The 18,429-nt window shown below is 36.7% G+C and overlaps 4 protein-coding genes across 4 annotated transcripts; all 4 read left to right on the top strand.

Moving 5' to 3' along the window:
* Positions 1–4,742: 4,742 nt before the first annotated feature.
* Positions 4,743–8,179, top strand: LOC109013405 (actin-7-like). Its single transcript, XM_018995478.2, has 5 exons — positions 4,743–4,888; positions 6,008–6,075; positions 6,234–6,627; positions 7,002–7,615; positions 7,790–8,179. Exons 2-5 carry the CDS (start codon positions 6,019–6,021, stop codon positions 7,853–7,855), a joined length of 1,131 nt encoding a protein of 376 aa, XP_018851023.1. The 5' UTR covers positions 4,743–4,888; positions 6,008–6,018; the 3' UTR covers positions 7,856–8,179.
* Positions 8,180–8,864: 685 nt separating this feature from the next.
* On the top strand, positions 8,865–12,806 carry LOC109013404 (kinetochore protein NDC80 homolog). The gene is made up of 4 exons (XM_018995477.2): positions 8,865–10,042; positions 11,120–11,366; positions 11,986–12,132; positions 12,402–12,806. Exons 1-4 carry the CDS (start codon positions 8,931–8,933, stop codon positions 12,633–12,635), a joined length of 1,740 nt encoding a protein of 579 aa, XP_018851022.1. The 5' UTR covers positions 8,865–8,930; the 3' UTR covers positions 12,636–12,806.
* Positions 12,807–13,426: 620 nt separating this feature from the next.
* LOC109013424 lies at positions 13,427–15,572 on the top strand. The gene has a single exon (XM_035686571.1). It carries the CDS (start codon positions 14,395–14,397, stop codon positions 15,418–15,420), a length of 1,026 nt encoding a protein of 341 aa, XP_035542464.1. The 5' UTR covers positions 13,427–14,394; the 3' UTR covers positions 15,421–15,572.
* A 371-nt stretch (positions 15,573–15,943) lies between these two features.
* On the top strand, positions 15,944–18,126 carry LOC109013406 (brain acid soluble protein 1-like). The gene is made up of 2 exons (XM_018995479.2): positions 15,944–17,293; positions 17,373–18,126. Exons 1-2 carry the CDS (start codon positions 17,060–17,062, stop codon positions 17,997–17,999), a joined length of 861 nt encoding a protein of 286 aa, XP_018851024.1. The 5' UTR covers positions 15,944–17,059; the 3' UTR covers positions 18,000–18,126.
* The last annotated feature ends 303 nt before the right edge of the window (positions 18,127–18,429 follow it).

Raw genomic sequence — 18,429 nt, 5'->3', positions numbered from 1 at the left:
GTAAAATTATAATAATCCATGCGATGCAAGGAAATAATGACCAAAAGAAGGGCAAGGTGAAGGTAAAAGGTTCGAAAGGTGATGCAAGTTGCAACATCAATCTTGGGGAAGAAGAGATTAAGATATCTTGAGGCGGTACTTACATAGAAATATAGGTCAAGTCAAACAAATCAGAGAACTGAGGGGCCGGATCACCTGAGGACACTACAGATGACAAAGGCAACAATCAGCATCTCTTGAATCAACAAAACTATTCAATATAGATAATTCAAGGCCGAAAAACAAATCAGCAAATGGCTCTGCATTGATATGAAATTAAATTAATGCTAAACAAATAGAATTGATATCGAAAAAAAACAAACAAAAGGAAAACTCCTTGTTGTCGTTAACCAACACTAGCAGTTGACAATACAACCCGCTGTCCACATTAACATTAACGAAACCTAATCTCTCGGCACATCTTCTAAAGGGCACAAAATACAGATGATGAACAACCCCTCAGACAGAGGAAACCAGAGCATTTTACGAAAAATAACAAAATCCACCGATAGAATCAATAAGAAAACGTTTGCGGAAATTTTTCGAATCAAATGTCCATTCTTTTATCATCTCTAAATTTACAACTACGAATTTCTGAAAGGCGATCTTTTCTATTTCGCTTTATTTGTTTCTCAAAACCACTTTTTAAAATCCGTAAGAGCTTAGCCATAATATAAAACAAACGGAACCCAGAAAACCTAAAACATGGATTAGCAGACCGAATAAGTACAAAAGATTCTTGAAAATTCAGAAAATTAACAGATCTGACTAGCAAATATAAACCAAAGAGAGCGAGAAGCCTAACCTCAAAGGCCTGGTCTGCGGAGGCATCAACAGAGAGAGGGGGAAGTCGGCAACGACGAGAACAGAACGGTTTAATTGAGCTGGGCTGCTCTAGCTTGTGTAAGCCTGGCTCGTATCTACGGTCCGTGGCTACCAGGACATTCTTACAGATAATCTTTGGGCTGATTTTAGGCCCGATACTGAGTACCTTGACCCATTTAATTTTCTCACGTTCGATGTCCATTATCATACGTTTGTCCGATTGGGATTTTCCAAGACTCTCTGTCTGAAATATTTTCTAAAATTAAGAGGGATATGGATTCAAAATATTGATTTCTAGTATTTAATGCCATCCATTAGCCACGCGAATTTCATACGGAAAAATATTATTTATTTTGTACCTTCCAAATTCCAATCCAAATTAGGTAGAGCGTGAATAGCTAAAGGAAATGTTAAATATATATATAATTTATTTATTTTTAATATAAATTTATAATAGGTTTTATTAAAAAAAAAAAAAAAAAGGTGGCATTGTAGCACATGGTCAGCTCAAAGAACATGTTCATTTAATGAGATGTTTATTACCTTTAATTTTTAAGTTTTGAAATTAATACTTTTTCACAATATGAAGATTAAATTATATATCATCCAAGAATGACATTTAATTTTGTAATCTGCCTCCTTAATTAAGATTCAACCATTAAAATCGTGAATAATTAAGAGTGTTCAACTGGGTTCCGAGCCAATCGGATATCCGGATATATTGGCTCGAAACTCGAGTTTCAAATCTGGGCATACTTTGCTTGGAACCCGGGTTTCAAACTCGGGTTATGATCCGGGCTAAAATCCATATGAATATGAGTTTTTACAATCTGGAAATATGAGTTCCGATCTTCGACCCGATTTTATTTTTATTTTATTTTAAATAAAAGCCTATAGTATTAAATTTTTTTCATGAAAAAAATAATGCTGAAAACTATTTTTTCTTAATCTAAAAAAGCCTATATTCTATTACAATTGTTTTAAGAAAAAATGTTGAAAAGCATATTTTTATATTTAAAAAAATTATTGTCTTTTAAACTAAATGCATCTTTAAAAAAAAAAACAATATTTATCATGTAAAATACATGCAATAATACAATTTACTACATATTAAATTACATTACATTACAAAACACAAAATTATAATATATGAAAATTACAAAATGCTTCAATTGAAAGTTTGAAAATGTCCTCTATCCAGCTGCCTTTGTGTCCATAATGTGTTTACTAATTACATATGCACATCATGAGAAACTGGAAAATCTGAAAAAACAAAATAATTTCTAAGAAATGTCTTACTTTTAAAACTAACAAAATAAGCTCATTAGTTTCTACATTCAATCTCTTGGCTTTCCACTACCTTCTTCCCTTCATGAATAATGGTGACTTCACAAAACCTTGGTGCATTATTCTTTACAAATTCTCCTTTTAAATATTATAATTTAAGTGATGTGAATGATGTACTTTACACATCAAGTTGAGAATATAATAATTCTTTTTTTTTTAAATTAAATGGCAATCATTCGTTTGTGAATAAGTTCGGTTCTAAACTCAACTCATCATTACAACTTTTTCAAATTTCAATACAAAATATAATAAACAATTCAATTTTTTCAAATTCTAAAATAATAATAATATTAAAAAATAATATTCTAACAATATTTTATCATCTCAACTCAACTCACTTCAACATTCAAACACAATCTGAGTGTTATAACTGCAGCAATAGCAATGGTCGGATTCTAATTCTCAATTCTCATTATTATCAAATTAGTTAATTTATTAATATATTGTTGGGAATCCACATTAACATATTGGGTGGCTCATAATTTTCTTGATCACACAAATGTATAAAAAGCAATAAAGGAAAGAGAATCAAATTGCCATTTTTTTTCCCCCAATCTCCTAAAAATAATGATAATTAACTAGTCAAATGCCAAAGTCATAGGTATGCAATTTCTCTTAATTAAGTTCATCTAAAAGTTCGAGAGATATATGCAAGAGAACAGTTCTACACCTTAGCATCATTACACTAAATTAAGAAAATCGTGCTTTGAAACCCCTCGTCATCCAAATCAGAATAATGTAACCTAAAAGCAAAGAGAAAAAACAAGAAAAGTTTAATCATTACACTTTCGATGATCTTTAATTAGCTCCCACAATATGAAACATACTAATCACTTCATTTGATTCATCATTGATACCTTCATATAGTATTGATTATGAATTATCTGTTTGGTTTCATAGTAGACTATACAACAGTAACCCCACGTCCCCACCCTTGATCTTCAAATCCATCTTTATAAACTGGAATATGGATCTCTTATATATGCTTTCAATCTTCTTGTTTTAGAATTTTCAGTTAAAATTTTATGATTTTTCTTTGTCCCACCTCAAAGAAAGAAAGACCCACAAGCTCTGTTTCACCATAAAAAATTTCAGTGGCTCACAGGGATTTAATAAATTTCTGTTGGGGGAGCTCGAAATGAAGTAAAATAAATATCAAAAGGTGAAATTTAACCTATGGATAAAGTACAATTTAATATGTTGTTGTCTCAATGCTCTAATACGCTCACTCCAATATACAAGCATTCCACCAAACCAAAATTGATTAAAGAAAGAGCTACTAAAACAAAAATTATATATACAACAATTATAGAAAAACAATTTCAGGTCCATCACAATTTTTAAAAAAGTGACATTTTCGGCAAGTAGATTGATTGAATAATTGGTATTAGAAATGTTGAAAGATATGTTTGTTCAAACATGCGTACTCATTTTATCCTAACATGTCGTCAAATCACCAAACCAAATAAGTAAAGTCAAACCCATAAATCTTAAACAAAATCAAGTTATTTCAACCAAGAACCGATAGTTCTCCCTAACGCAATTAATGAAAACATATGCAATTGACAAAAAAAGTCTTACTTGCGGTTTTAGATGACGTTACAGTCCCTAAACCTCTCGGTATTGTTGTGTTGTTGTGCCTATGTGAGAGAGAGAGAGTGTTGGCGGTGCAAAGGAGATGATAGAGAGAGAGTGAGAGGTTGAGAGCTGCGGCATAGATTATATGAAGTCCAGAGGAGAAAGGGTTTTGAACACTCGGGTTTCAGGTTTCTGGTTTAAAACTCGGTACTTGGATTTAGTCATTCGGATACCGGCCATGATTAAATTCGAGCTGAAACTCAGTCATTTGGATTTTGGACTGGATCGAAAAAAATTACGATCCTAAGGAACAGTCTTATGAATAATGCTATTTATAACTAGTTTAGCTTGTACAAAATTTACTTCAAATTTTTGTAAAGAGTTAGATTTATTAAAAAGATTTTTTTATTTTTTATTTTTTATGCTGGTTATAACTCCTATTTCAAAAACTCCTGCACGAGATTCACGTTCATAAATTTGTAAAATAATTTTTCTAAAATCATATAGCATTTATCTATTTATTTTTATCCATAAAAATATTTACATAAATTGTATTTTGAATTAAGAATGAAATGATAATTTCGATAAGTGCAGTGATTATAGTACACGGAAAGTCATGGTCCAGCTTGTCAACTACTACTCAGCATGACCACACAGCGCACCTACCCAAAATAGCCACCCTGCTGACGTGGAAAATATACAGGTAATTAAAAACCAAACGTTAAAACGACCAAAAATTCAGACCTGGACATGGACCTAGACGGACAGCTGAGGATTTTGTCGGATTCCATTTCCCGTCTCAGACAGGATCCTTTTTATTGTCCTCTAATCTAGTAGTCATTCTCACTGACACGTCACTACGACATTTCTCCGTTTGGCATCCGAGAATGGTGTTTGAGATTCCACGCATTTGTATTCTTTATATTGGTTAACTTTCTCCCAGAAACCAAACAGACCCCTCGGTCCTGAATTTGGGTTTATTTTGTGTTCACTCATCTGTCTTCCACCCATTTATAGCTTCCATTTTCAGCTTCCCTGCCAAAGTCTCTGCTCCCCTCTCTCTCCCACACTCTGATTCTCTCTTCCCTCTGTAAACGAGGTTCGTGTAGATCCGTGCCGTTAGTGATTTTGTTTGTTGTTTGATTTAAAGATATCTGTTACCTTTGTTTATTTGAAATCAGACTCCATGGAAATTGATTTTCGTCTCAGAAGTTTCCTGACTGATCTAGATCCTTCTTGTTCTTGAATAGTTCGAATCATTTCTTCAAAATTTGTTATATTGCAAGTTTTGCTCGGTTTTTTCTGGATATATGCAAGTGTATATGGGTTTATTTGTCTGTGCTCGTGCCTCTTGTGGTATCTATTTCCCCCATTTTGTACACAGTGAATGCTTGCTTTTTACTCTTTAAATTTTGTGGATGCTTGGAAAAATGAATAATCACAAAATGAAAGGGAAAAAATTTGCGGCAGTGTTTTGGGTAGCTCGTAGGAGACAGGTTTTAGGAATAGCGATGCTGAGCAAACAGCTCCAAATCAGTGAATTATAGCAGTTTCTCTGTTTAAGCACTAGTAAATTTTGTGTGTTGGTACTGGAAACCAATTAAGTGGTGTCTTTTATTAGATTATTCTTTGAAAATACTGCTGAACAGGCAATGTTTTGAGAGTTCGAAAAGTTTTTTTCTTTTTATATATTGTTTAAAAAATCGATATGGTTTAGAATGAGTTCCCCCCTAATTTCTGGCTGCTTCGAATTCCAATTTCAAAATTAATTTCATTGAAGGTAACATGTTTCAAAACCGTAGTCCAAACAGGCCGTAGATTTATCTGTTAAAGTCGTTGATTTCTATCCATTGTTCGACGATACTAGCTGTTCTGTTGGAAACTGGTTAATATTAATTTACTTGTATTTTATTTGCTAGTCTATTGCTTGGGGTAGCTCTGGATTTTAGAAAATATGAGGCTAATGAAAATGCTCGCTGTTAATTTACTTTAAAAAAAAAATGTAACGAAATGCTTAAAAGATGCTTTCAATTCTTCTCCATTTTCAGTCTCTTCTTTCCCTCATTTCTATTAGAGATCCAAGTGGAGGCAGAAGCTTTTATGGTGCTTCAAAAAATAACATAAAAAAGAGTTCCACATTTTGCCATATAATTTGGACTGCTATTAATCAGGCCTTTCGTTTTAGTTTATTCCACATTTTGCCATTTTCCTCGTGCAGGTTTATAAGAGATGGCTGAGGAGGATATTCAACCTCTTGTCTGTGACAATGGAACTGGAATGGTCAAGGTTAGTGAATTATTCTTATGTAGTTTAATGAGTTCTTTATTTTTTCCCTACATGTAATCTAATAAGGGTTTTTTGGTTGAATATTGTGTCATTAACTGTATTGCAAACTTTTGCTTTGACAACACAAATATCTGTTTACTGCCTCCTGGGGTGTGCAGGCTGGGTTTGCTGGTGATGATGCTCCAAGGGCAGTGTTCCCAAGTATTGTTGGGCGACCTCGCCATACTGGTGTCATGGTTGGAATGGGCCAGAAAGATGCCTATGTCGGTGATGAAGCCCAGTCTAAAAGAGGTATCCTCACCTTGAAGTATCCTATAGAGCATGGCATAGTCAGCAATTGGGATGACATGGAGAAGATTTGGCATCACACTTTCTACAACGAGCTTCGTGTTTCCCCTGAAGAGCACCCAGTACTTCTTACTGAGGCACCACTCAACCCTAAGGCCAACAGGGAAAAGATGACCCAGATCATGTTTGAGACTTTCAATGTGCCTGCTATGTATGTTGCTATCCAGGCTGTTCTGTCCCTTTATGCCAGTGGGCGTACAACAGGTTAGCATTGATAGTAACTTGAAAAAGTTGGGAAGCCAGAATGAAGTTTGATTGGAATCTGTCCCTCTTCTCTAAAAAAATGTTTGATTGGAATAAGAGAAGGGAGCGGAGATTAAGATAAACATTTTTTAAAGATTGAAATATATTGATGTCATATGAGACCTTAAATTTAGAAACGATGTCAGAGATTCTGACACAGAACTAGGAGGTGAAATGTTGCACAATATGTGTTGAATTTAGATTTCATTGTTAGTCTGGACTATAATTGATTACCGTTTTGGGAGATACTTAAGAGTTATTTTCTTACAGAGTTTGTGATTTTTTTTGTTCTTTTCAATTCTCTATTCATACTTGTTTGTACACTCACTGGATAGGTATTGTCTTGGATTCTGGTGATGGTGTGAGCCACACGGTGCCCATATATGAAGGATATGCACTCCCCCATGCAATTCTTCGGTTGGACCTTGCCGGTCGTGATCTAACTGATGCCTTGATGAAAATCCTCACTGAGAGAGGGTACTCTTTCACCACCACTGCTGAACGTGAAATTGTACGTGACATAAAGGAGAAACTTGCTTATGTTGCTGTGGATTTTGAGCAAGAGTTGGAGACTGCAAAGAGCAGCTCTGCAATTGAGAAGAGCTATGAGTTACCCGATGGACAGGTTATTACAATTGGAGCTGAGAGGTTCCGTTGCCCAGAAGTACTCTTCCAGCCATCTCTCATTGGTATGGAAGCTCCCGGAATCCATGAGACTACTTTCAACTCCATCATGAAGTGCGACGTTGATATCAGGAAAGACTTATATGGAAATATCGTGCTTAGTGGTGGGTCAACTATGTTTGCTGGCATTGCTGATCGGATGAGCAAGGAAATTTCAGCTCTTGCTCCCAGCAGCATGAAAATCAAGGTGGTTGCACCTCCTGAGAGAAAGTACAGTGTCTGGATTGGAGGATCGATCCTGGCATCTCTTAGTACCTTCCAACAGGTAATTACCATGCTCTCACTTTTTTGCTCTTCGAAAAGAACTGTTGAAGGCTTTCTAATTCTTCATTTCTTATGGACGATTCTCCATTTGATTTTCTGGTGGGTGGACTGGAATGTGTGTGTTTGTGGACTTGCTTGATTGTTTTGTTGATTTATTTCTATTCATATGTTTCAGATGTGGATATCCAAGGGTGAATATGATGAATCTGGTCCGGCTATCGTCCACCGAAAGTGCTTCTGAGTTTGCGAGGAAGCGATTGGTGGCGAATCAAGAATCAAGAGTCTTCTTCACTTTAGACTTGTATCACATGTCAGTTAAGTTTAGTTTATTTTAGAAGCTCTAGTTTTATTGGTAGAGAAGAGATATTAGTGTATTGGATGTTTGGGGTTGTAAGCTATAAACTGTCTCAGTAAGTCAAAGAAGCCAACATACTATTGGCAGTGATTGACTAGGCTTGGAACCTTAGCTGGTAGCTGTCTTGTTTGCTTTGGTCCATCATTTTTCTTCTTTCCGCAATGAACTGAGGTGCCTTCCTTGAGTAAAAGACGGGTTATTTTTATCATCTTTTTTTTTCCATGCCGATATTTTTATGTCATCTGTAGTCTTTTCTTGCTCATAAAAAAAGAAAAAAAAATATGTATTTGAGTAGTGCTACTTATACTTTTATTTATAATTTCACTTATGATATTCATTTTATTAGTTTTCTTTTGAATTTTAAATTTCATGATTTGCGGAATATTAATAAATAACATGTGGAGAAGTAAGTTTTTTATAAATTTTTTTAAAGTACATTTAGCATTTTTTAAATGTGAATTAATGATTTTTTTCTACTTCATTAGACTGCTCGACTAATTTAGCTAATAACCATACCAAAAAAAAAAAAAAATTCTAAGGGGAGGTTTGGATTAAAAAAAGGCTTTCAACTCATTTTATTCATTCTCTTCTAATTATTATAGGTTTTTTAACATAAAATATAATAAATAATTTAATTTTTTTAAAATTTAAAATAATAATAATATTTTATTTAACTTTAAATTTTTATCTTAAATCATTTCATCTTAACTTACTCTCCAAACTTTTCCTTAAGCACCAATTTATCCCGGGCTTGTTTGTTTTATCAGAAAATTGTGAAAACAATTGGACAGTGCGAGTCTGATTGTCATAGTAATGGGCCTCACACCTAATTAAAGCCCAATCAAACTCTTTAATAATAAGCGGGAAAATTATAACTCAAAATTAAAGTGCCCGCGCAGGTTCTAGTGAGAGAGAGAGACCTAACCTAAGTCCAACCCCCTCATTGGAAAAGAAAGAAACTATGATGAGAGGCACAGGCGGCCGCCGGCGCCGTCCGAAGGAGTCCTTCAACCCGGCGCCTACACCGACACCACTGGAACATCTCCGCCAATTTGGACGAGATTCCGATGCCAGTTTCGCCAGCAGCCGTCCCTCTTCCTCCGTCGGCATTGGCCGCGCGGCCACCTTCGAGCTCTACAAGGAGCGCTCCATCCAACAATCTGCCATCTCCACTATCAACTCCTACGTCTCCTCTCATTCCGCCCCACCCCTTAGAACCCCCTTGCCCTCCGCCAAAGAAATCACCAACACCCTCCATTTCCTTCTCTCTCGCCTCGACTTCCCTTCCTCCAAACTCGACGAAGACCTCCCCTTTTTTCTCAAATCCCTCAATTACCCATTCAAATTCAATAAATCCATCCTCAAGTCACCTGGTACTCCGCACCAGTGGCCCGCTTTTCTCGCCTTGATCCACTGGCTCGTCCAGATTGCCCTCTTCAACGATCATCTCTCTACTTTCTCGCCTTCATCGCCCGACAGAGACAACGATGAGATGAAGGCGTACGTCCTGGAGAGTTACTTGCATTACATACGCGGCGATGACGATGCAGTGGACGCTTTGGATGGTATTTTTGTGGAGAAATTGGAGAGGAAGAAGGAGGATTTGAGGGAGAATGTCGGGGTTTTGGGCGCCAATGTGGGGGAGTTGGAGGCGAAGGCGGAGGCCTTGCGGTCGGGGCCTTCTCAGAAGGAGGTGCTTGAGAAGGAAAAGAGGCTCTTGGAGGAAGACGTGAACAAGTTCCACACAATAATCTCGGAGTTCTCAGATAGGATGGCAGCGACGGAGAAGATGTTGGAGGAGAAAGAGCGGGAATTGGAGGCTAAGGTGGAGGAGAGGAAGAGGATTTGTGAAGAGAATGAAGAGTTGAAGAGGAGGGTAGACACGCAGACGATGAATGCAAGGGACGTGGAGAGGATGAGGAGGGAGTTGCAGGCCCTGGAGAGGGATGTTGGTGAGGTGGAGCTGGCCCGGAACACGTGGGACGAGAAGTCCTGGGATCTTGATGCCACGCTCGGCCACAAGTTTAAGGAGCTTGAGGCGCTTGCCATTGAATGCAACCAGGCTATGAGGAGGTTATTTTTTCCCTCACTTTTTGTCTATCTATCGATTGAAACTTTCTATGCGTGTGCGCAAGAGCATGTTCATATGCAATTAAATTGATTATACTGCTTATCATTTATAATCAACTCAATGCTATTAGTTCTGGTTTTTTGGTTGTTTTATCGTACCCTAACTAATCAGGATCTAATGTACAATGTTTAGTTCATGCCATGATTGATGTCTAATAAACCTAATCACTTACTAAAAAAAAATACCTATAAAAAAATTATTGATGTCTAATAAACCATCTGTACAAGCTTCGCAAGCTGGGCTTCCTATAGGATGGAAGTATACGCCTAGTATTTCAAACATTTAGGCTTCTTTTGCCATCAAGTGAATAACTAACTTTTGTACTGGTGTTAGTTAGAATAATATTTAAAGAGTAATGCTACATACAGTCGTGGAATGCACAAACGTCGTGCAGTCGTTTTAAAAAATAGTAGAATTTACTATTAAAAAATTAATTTCTTTTCATGTGGGTCCTATATTTATTCATTTTTTTGAAAGCGACTGCACGGCGCTTGCACACTCACGATTGCAAGTATCATTTCTCGTATTCAAATGCTCCAATCTTTCTTATACAGTTTGTCAATATAGATCTTTGTGATTATTTCTGCCTAATTTTGATTAACCACCACCAAGCTTTAGCAGATACTTAACTGTTTCTGTACATTGAAAGCAGTGGATTGCCATTGGCTCACATAATTTGTTTTAAATGTTTATACACACACACACACACACACACACTCATTCACTCGGTTTTGAATACACTATCTCACTCTTTATGCCACACATGGTTGAAGAGGTGCTATTTGAGCTCGAGATGTTTTGTAGAATCATGAACTACTGCTCAAATTGTGCGTTTCATACTTATCCCAATTAAGCTAATCAGTGAATATTTATGATGTGGAGCTCTAAACACCTGAGAGAGTTTGCTAGTGCAGTTATCATTTCTTTCTCTTCTTGTTATTAATTTTATTGCTACCTCCTGCAAACTCCCACTAGGTACGGTGGTGTGATTATAACTGCTCTTTTTGGGGTGCTTTTAGGTTAAAGCTTAGTAATGATTTTCAGTACGTCTTGAATGCCAAAGGGTCTACACCTTCTGAAATAATGGGTATTGATTACAAATCAAAACTAAAGCCTGCACTTGATTCCCATGCCGATGACATACAGAAGAGTTCTATGGCAAAATTGGAAGAATTGATTTTCCTTCAGCAACATTCTAAGGAAAATGTGGCTAAGATTGAAGGAAAAAGAAGCCATATAGTGGCACTTCAGTCCCGCATTGATGAAGTAAGTGCGGACTTGGTCTTTGCTCTATGATACTGATGAGTTTATACCTTGAAATAATTTACTTTACTTCTTACCAAGTGATCACAAAAAAGTGTTAGAAGTGGTCTCCTGAGTAGCCCCCCATACCTGGAAATTTGATCTTTGAAGTTCTGGAAAGAATAGTCCTATTTGCACAACCCATCAGACAATGTCACAATGGAGAGACTGGTGATTGCTGCCAATAATAAGTCAAATAAATAACTTAATTTAGAATTAGGAACCATGTTATGAAACCAGTGAAAATATTATTTTTACATGATTACCCGCCAAATGAAGGGAAATAATAATGGGAATCAAGGTTGCCTTTTTTGGGCTGTTTAAAATTAAAAGAACTCCTTTTTCAAGGTGTTGTCTACCTCTGGAAAAAACTTTCCTGGGATTCCTTTATGCGCTAAAAAACCTCAGCATTGCCTTTCTAGTCATAATCACCCTCCTTTTCATTTTCATTTTATTTTCTTCCTCTCCTTCTTGAACTTCGTACTCTTTGTTCAAGTTTCATAGAGGAACTGGAAATGAATTATATTCTAAATATCTATATTTTGATTTTCTTATTTTGTTACTTCAATAATTTGACTTTTAGTTGGAAGCTCAACTGAACCTGCTGAAGAAAGAAATAGAGGACTACACTTATAGATGCGCAGCAGAAGCTAAGAAGATGATGGAAGAAGTTCAAAGCGAGACTCATAACCTAGATGTTGTGGACAGAGAAGCGGCAGAGGTTCTGAAGGTATTGCCTTCTTTCTTGCCTAGCCAAACAGCTAGCTCGCTCGATACATTACTTGGCATGATTTTGAAAAATCTGAACAAAGAGAATTTGTGAGGAAAAAGTTTTTGTTTTTCGTGAGGCAGAGATTTTTGTCGTAAGCAGGTAGTTTTATTCTTTTGATATTATTAGTTCAAAAGCCTCTAAAACCAGTTTTGATCAAGGAGAAGAGTAGACTCTCAGAGCACTGGATGCGTCTTAATTAACCATACTTTCATATGAATCATTTGCAGACCTCCGAGCTGAGGTTGCAAGACGCAATCAGACAAAGTGAAGAAGACATTCAGATGCATGCTTATGAACTATTTAGATTGGTTGATTCAGTCTCAAGATACAAAGAATATGTGGAGTCCAAAATTTCAGAAATGAAGAGCAATCTGGCAGAAGCTGCTGTTACTATATCGGATGCTTACAAGGGCTCCTTACCTGCGCAATTTGCAAGTGTGTTGAATGCAAATCGAAGTTGAGAAAAACAATGTGTGCAGCAACTTCAACTTCCACTTTGTTGCTGCTTACTGCCTTAAATTTTATAACTGGTGTAAATGTTGTAAGTCTGAATTAAATCTGTTTGTTAGAAAACTGTGATTTCAAACTGATGTTGTACATAATAGTAAGACAGAGACTACCTGGTTTTTCTTTGTGTTTGGATCCATGGGATATTCGAACCCCCCACTTTAAAGCCCAATGGTCCGTAAACCAGGGTAGATGCCAGTTCGCACACAGGTCTTATGTATTACTTTCTACATGCAATTTTTTATTTTATTTTTTTTATTTTAACTTGAAATATCTTGACTTGTTATCTCGCAAATAAGCATAATTACGTAAAAATAAAATTGAACTCAATCTCATAAGTTATTGCAAACATAAACTATAGAATAATATTGGCGACAGAGAATTGAACTCTACCAGATCAGTAGTGGTTTGATAGTTTAAATGATTTGTAAATAGTAAAATAAAATTTAAATTATTTATTATATTTTATATTAGAATTTAAAAAAATTATTTTGAAATTTAAAAAAGTTGAATTGTTTATTATATTTTATGTGAAAATTTAAAAAAATTATAATGATAAAATGAGATGAGTTAAAATAGAATTTGAATTCAAACACAAATATGATAAATTGAATAAAATATTATTAAAATATTATTATTTTGATATTTAAAAAAATTAAATAATTTATTATATTTTATAAGAAAACTTTTATAATAATAACATAAGTTGAATTGGAGTGAGATAGTTTCTATACCGCACGCAACATCTCCACTTGTCGCACCCTACGAGCTTTACCACTGGATCATGGAAAGCAGCGCAGGTGCGCGTCAACAACACACGTAGAGGGCTACACACCGAATGAAAGACGGCATCAGCTCTACGTTACGAGCAAAGGCCCATATTTTTCGGCTACTCGAAGTTATCGGAGTTTGTTTGCCGTAGTTCTGATTTCCGAAATGCCCTTACTACTATGTACTCTTCTCAGCGCAGCTCCTCTAGAGAGAGGGACTGCCTAATGGTGAAATGGGTACTTGCTCTAGTTCCAGATAAGTTCCTTTTTACTATTATCGAACTGTTTCTATTAATTTACCATTCGGTTTTCCCGGTAAATTCTGAATGGGTTTTTGGGTGTCATCCAATTGAATTAATTGTTGGGTTCTGAGTTGAATTCATTACTTGCATGCAATTTTGGTTGTTTGCTGGTTAAATCTTCCCAGATCCTCTAATTTTATAGGCAATCTAAGAGCGTGATATTCTTTAAATTATAAAATCCACAGGGATCAAGTTCTTTAAATATGTTTCTAGTCATAGCTGCAGTGAACTCCTTTTTGTGTCGGTTAAAGTCCAGAGCTGGGTTTGATTCGTCTGGTCTCTATGCATTGCACTTCAAAGCTGTGTTATGAAAGAAGAAATACAGTTATGAACTTTAGAGGGTAACTTACACGGGTTTAATTTCACACCTTTTTGTGTGTCCGACTATGGAAGGGAAGCCATCATCAGGTGGTCATTTGATGCCGGGTGGGCCATAAGGTTGTGTAGATTTGCAAGGACCAAGGCAGCTTCGTCGTGAACAAAACCCGTGTCTAGATCAGCAAGAGTCTTCAGTTCAACCACAATTACAAGAAGGTTTCCCTCTTCAGTTACTAAACTTGCTAAAACACGATCAACCTGGCTATTATGTTGATCATAATAAGCGTGAGAGAGGGAAAAACTCGGGAAGTGATGATGATGAGATGAATTGTGTGGAAGAAGGCGTTGATGGGCATGATGGTAAAGGGAAGAAAGGGTCCCCATGGCACCGTATGAAATGGACGGAGAAAATGGTGAAACTTTTGATCACCATTGTATCCTACATTGGGGAGGATGCTTCCTCTGGTTGTATCACCAGTGGGAGAAGGAAGTCTTCACTTTTGCTGAAGAAAGGGAAATGGATGTGTGTCTCAGAGGTCATGGCTGAGAGGGGTCATCATATATCTCCTCAGCAATGTGAGGACAAGTTTAATGATCTGAACAAGAGGTATAAGAAGCTTAATGATATTCTGGGCAGAGGCACTTCTTGCAAGGTTGTTGAGAACCCAAATATTTTGGATGTGATGGATTTACCAATGAAGGCAAAGGAGGATGTGAGGAAGATTTTAAGCTCAAAACATCTGTTCTATGAAGAGATGTGTTCTTATCACAATGGGAATCGATTATATCTTCCTCATTATCCGGATGTGCAGTGGTCTTTGCAATTAGCTCTTGGAACTAAAGACGGTTGTGAGCCTCATGACTTGATGCCAAAAAGAGCTGATGACTTTGATGAAGAAGATCAAGATGCTGGAGCTGATGATCAGGATGAGGAAAATGGTGAAATGTATGCTGGCTTTCATGAGGTCCCTGCAAAGAGGTTGAAACGAAGCAAAAAAGCTGAAGAGTCGAGTTTTTCTAATCCTTTGAATTTTTTGGGTCATAACAGAGGTTTAGGTTTTCATCTCAAAAAAGATTATACAGCTTTGAACCATGTTTACTCTGAGAGTGGCAAGGCAAATGAGTTGAGGGAGCAGTGGATGACGCTTCGCTCACTACAGTTGGAAGAGCAGGAGTTGCAGATTAAGGCTCAGATGCTTGAGTTGGAAAAGCAACATTTTGAATGGCATAGGATGAGCTGGAAACATGACAGAGAGTTGGAAAAGCTGAGGCTGGAAAATGAATCCATGAAGCTTGAAAATGAGCACATGGCATTAGAACTTAACCGCAAGAAAATGTTAATTGATTAGAGCTGAATTGACACAAAGTCCATGGATCTACCTGTGGTTTATGATATTGCATCAAGTTCTATTAAATTATAGCAAGAGTTTACTATATTCTTGGTGTATCTTGGCTCTTAGTTATTTTTATAATGCAAAAGTCATAGGTCGTTATTCCTCTCTTTCTTCATCAGTTCGGATTACTTGGTTTTCCAGATAGTCTATTTTCCTTAAATCTATCTGAAGCCATTTTAGTCATGAGATGGTGTACACCGCAGCAAGCTAACATGACAACGCTTTCTTCATCAGTTCGGATTACTTGGTTTTCCAGATAGTCTATTTTCCTTAAATCTATCTGAAGCCAGTTTAGTCATGAGATGGTGTGCACCAAAGCAGGCTAACGTGACAATGCTTTTTGACGATGATATGGAAAAAACTTGGTGATTAAGTTATTATAGTAGAAGGTATAGTTTATTAAAATTGTGTCAAGTGTAATTAATTAACTTTTATCTTGCCTTCTAATTGTAGAGAAACTGTGGTTTTGTTTTTGTACAAATAAATCATCATGCATATTTGTGCTTTATTTCCTTTTTCACTGCAACAAGCTCTTTGTGCATTTGCTATGCATGATCGTGTTTATATGGGCTTGTGGTCTTGAACTCTTAGGTGATAACTTTGTCAGAAAAGTTTATGGAAAATTTAATTAAACAGAACATCCACCAAATCTTCCATATTCTCTGCCTGACCTTGGCTGGGGAGCTGAAATATTCCTGTTTGATTTTACTTTTACCTAGTTTCAAGTCAGGAGAATTATTGTCTTTGGTTCTGTTTGCAGCAGTTGTTGCTTGGGCTTGAATACAAGAGGTGAAGTTTTTTCTTTTATTTCTCACTTCGGTGTTGTGGTGTGGCCACTTTGAATGTACTTCAGCTATAAATTCAGGGAAACTATTGCTAATAATATGAGGAAATTCCATAATGAAAATTTCTAGGTGTGAAATAGCTATACTTGATGAATATAACAGTTCTTGTCTTCTAGATGTAAGTGACATTAATCTAGTTCAAGGGCCAAAAAACAGATTAAACAAATAGGGAGACCCTTAGTGACATGAGGGGAATATTCTGGTAGCCAGGAAAAGTTTCATTTGTGAAAAAAGAAATAAGGATTAAGATTCCCTTAAATTCTAACCCGAGTTTGAGGGTCTCAAGTGAGAGAAACACATGAAGTGCGTTGTACAATATTTTTTTAGCAAGAGATGTATAATTGTATCTTTTGTGTGAGTTTTCGAACAATATTAAATACTCAATAAATACTGTAAAATTCATTTATATGTTTCCCTCCCACTTGTGACTGTCAAATTTAGAATAAAAGTTATCCGTTTGATTAATAAAACAAACAGCTGGAGCTTTTAATAATGTGTTTGATTTGTACGACTCATTGGCAACTGCTAAATATACAAACAAGTCAACCGATGGCAACCGTTGGTTGGCCTCCTCAAATCATTCTTGGCCACAAACCCCTCTTTATAAACCATCGTACACACACGAAACATACCCCATGTTTCTCACATCATTTTTCTTCTCCGTCTTCTTCGACCATTCTATCTATAATAATAGAGCTAGCCAGAGGGAGAGAGAAAGGAAGGTTCTTGTTGGTTCTTGAGCACTACACATGGGTAATTGTGGTAGTTTGCCGAAAACCAAGGGTGGCATTGATGTCTCGGTTCTGGCATCTGAGCCAACTACAACTAAGAAGTTGGTGGAAACCAAAGAGGAGAAGGAGGAGGAGGTGAAGGTTCAGCAAGAAGAGAAGAAGATTGATGGAAATGTTGGAGGGCAGAACGCTGGCGGTGGGAAGTCCGGTGATGAGAACGGGGCCCTGGCCGTTGGCTCCTTGCTCAATGAGGTACTCTCAATTTTGTTTGTGATGATTATTGATCAATTTCATTCCTTTTTATTTATCTTTCAATTAATCACATTGGCAGACTAAAGAAAAGAAAGAGGCAAAAGAGATTGAGAAGAACGGCGAAATGTCATCAGAGCCGAAAGAAGAGAAGACAAGTATTGGGGAGGTAAAGGGCGAACCAGAGAAAACACCAGCAGCTGCCGCAGATGCAGAAGGCAAAGAAAACAATAAATCTGAGAAGAAAACCGCAGATAAAGAGGTGAAGGGTGAAGTACAAGAGCAAGAACCTGAAGCTGCAGCAGATGCAAAACACGAAGAAGACAAGAAATGTGAGAAGGGGAATATTGCAGCTAAGGAGGTGAAGGATGAACCAGAGAAAGCACTGAAGATCATGACTCTGGATAAGGAGGCTAAGGGTGAACCAGAAAAAGCACCTGAAGCTGCAACATATGCCAATAACAAAGAAGAAAAAATATATGAGAAGAATAGTACCGGAGATAAGGAGATAGAGGGTGAACCAGAGAAAGCACTGCAGAAGACCGCAGATAAGGAGGTAAAGGTTGAAGTAGAGAAAGAACCAAAGAAGACCCCAGATAATGAGATGAAGGGTGAATCAGAGAAAGCACCTGAACCTGCAGCAAATGCCATAAACAAAGAAGGCAATAAATATGGGATGAATACAGTAAATAAGGAGGTAAAAGGGTGAACCGGAGAAAGCACCGAAGAAGGCCGCAGACAAGGAGATAAGAGGGATAACCAGGGAAGGCATCTGAAACTAGCCAGCTGCAACACACGATGCAAAAGAACCCCATAAAAAAAAAAAAAAAAAAAAAGGACAAGAAACGTGAGATCGATCGAAGAAGATAGGAGATAAGTGAGAACCTGCAATGTGATCGATCGAGTCATGGATGCTGCATGTAATTTAATTAAATAGTAATAATAATAGTAGAAGAAAATGAAACTTTTGTTGTTTCCGTTTTGTTCCGAAGAGATCAAAACATTTGGGTCGGCTAGGGAAATCGAGTCTAGCATGAATTTGTGGTGCATGGTTTCATTATTTTCTAGGAGATCAATAATATTATTTTACAAAGGAATTTTTCTGTATTTCTGTATCAACTAGCACTCATGCAATCTTA

This window comes from Juglans regia, chromosome 16 (genome assembly GCF_001411555.2).
Source record: "Juglans regia cultivar Chandler chromosome 16, Walnut 2.0, whole genome shotgun sequence".
NCBI classification, from domain to species: domain Eukaryota; kingdom Viridiplantae; phylum Streptophyta; class Magnoliopsida; order Fagales; family Juglandaceae; genus Juglans; species Juglans regia.
The sequence above is the reverse complement of the archived record's forward strand: the minus strand, read 5'-3'. Positions and strand labels throughout refer to the sequence as shown.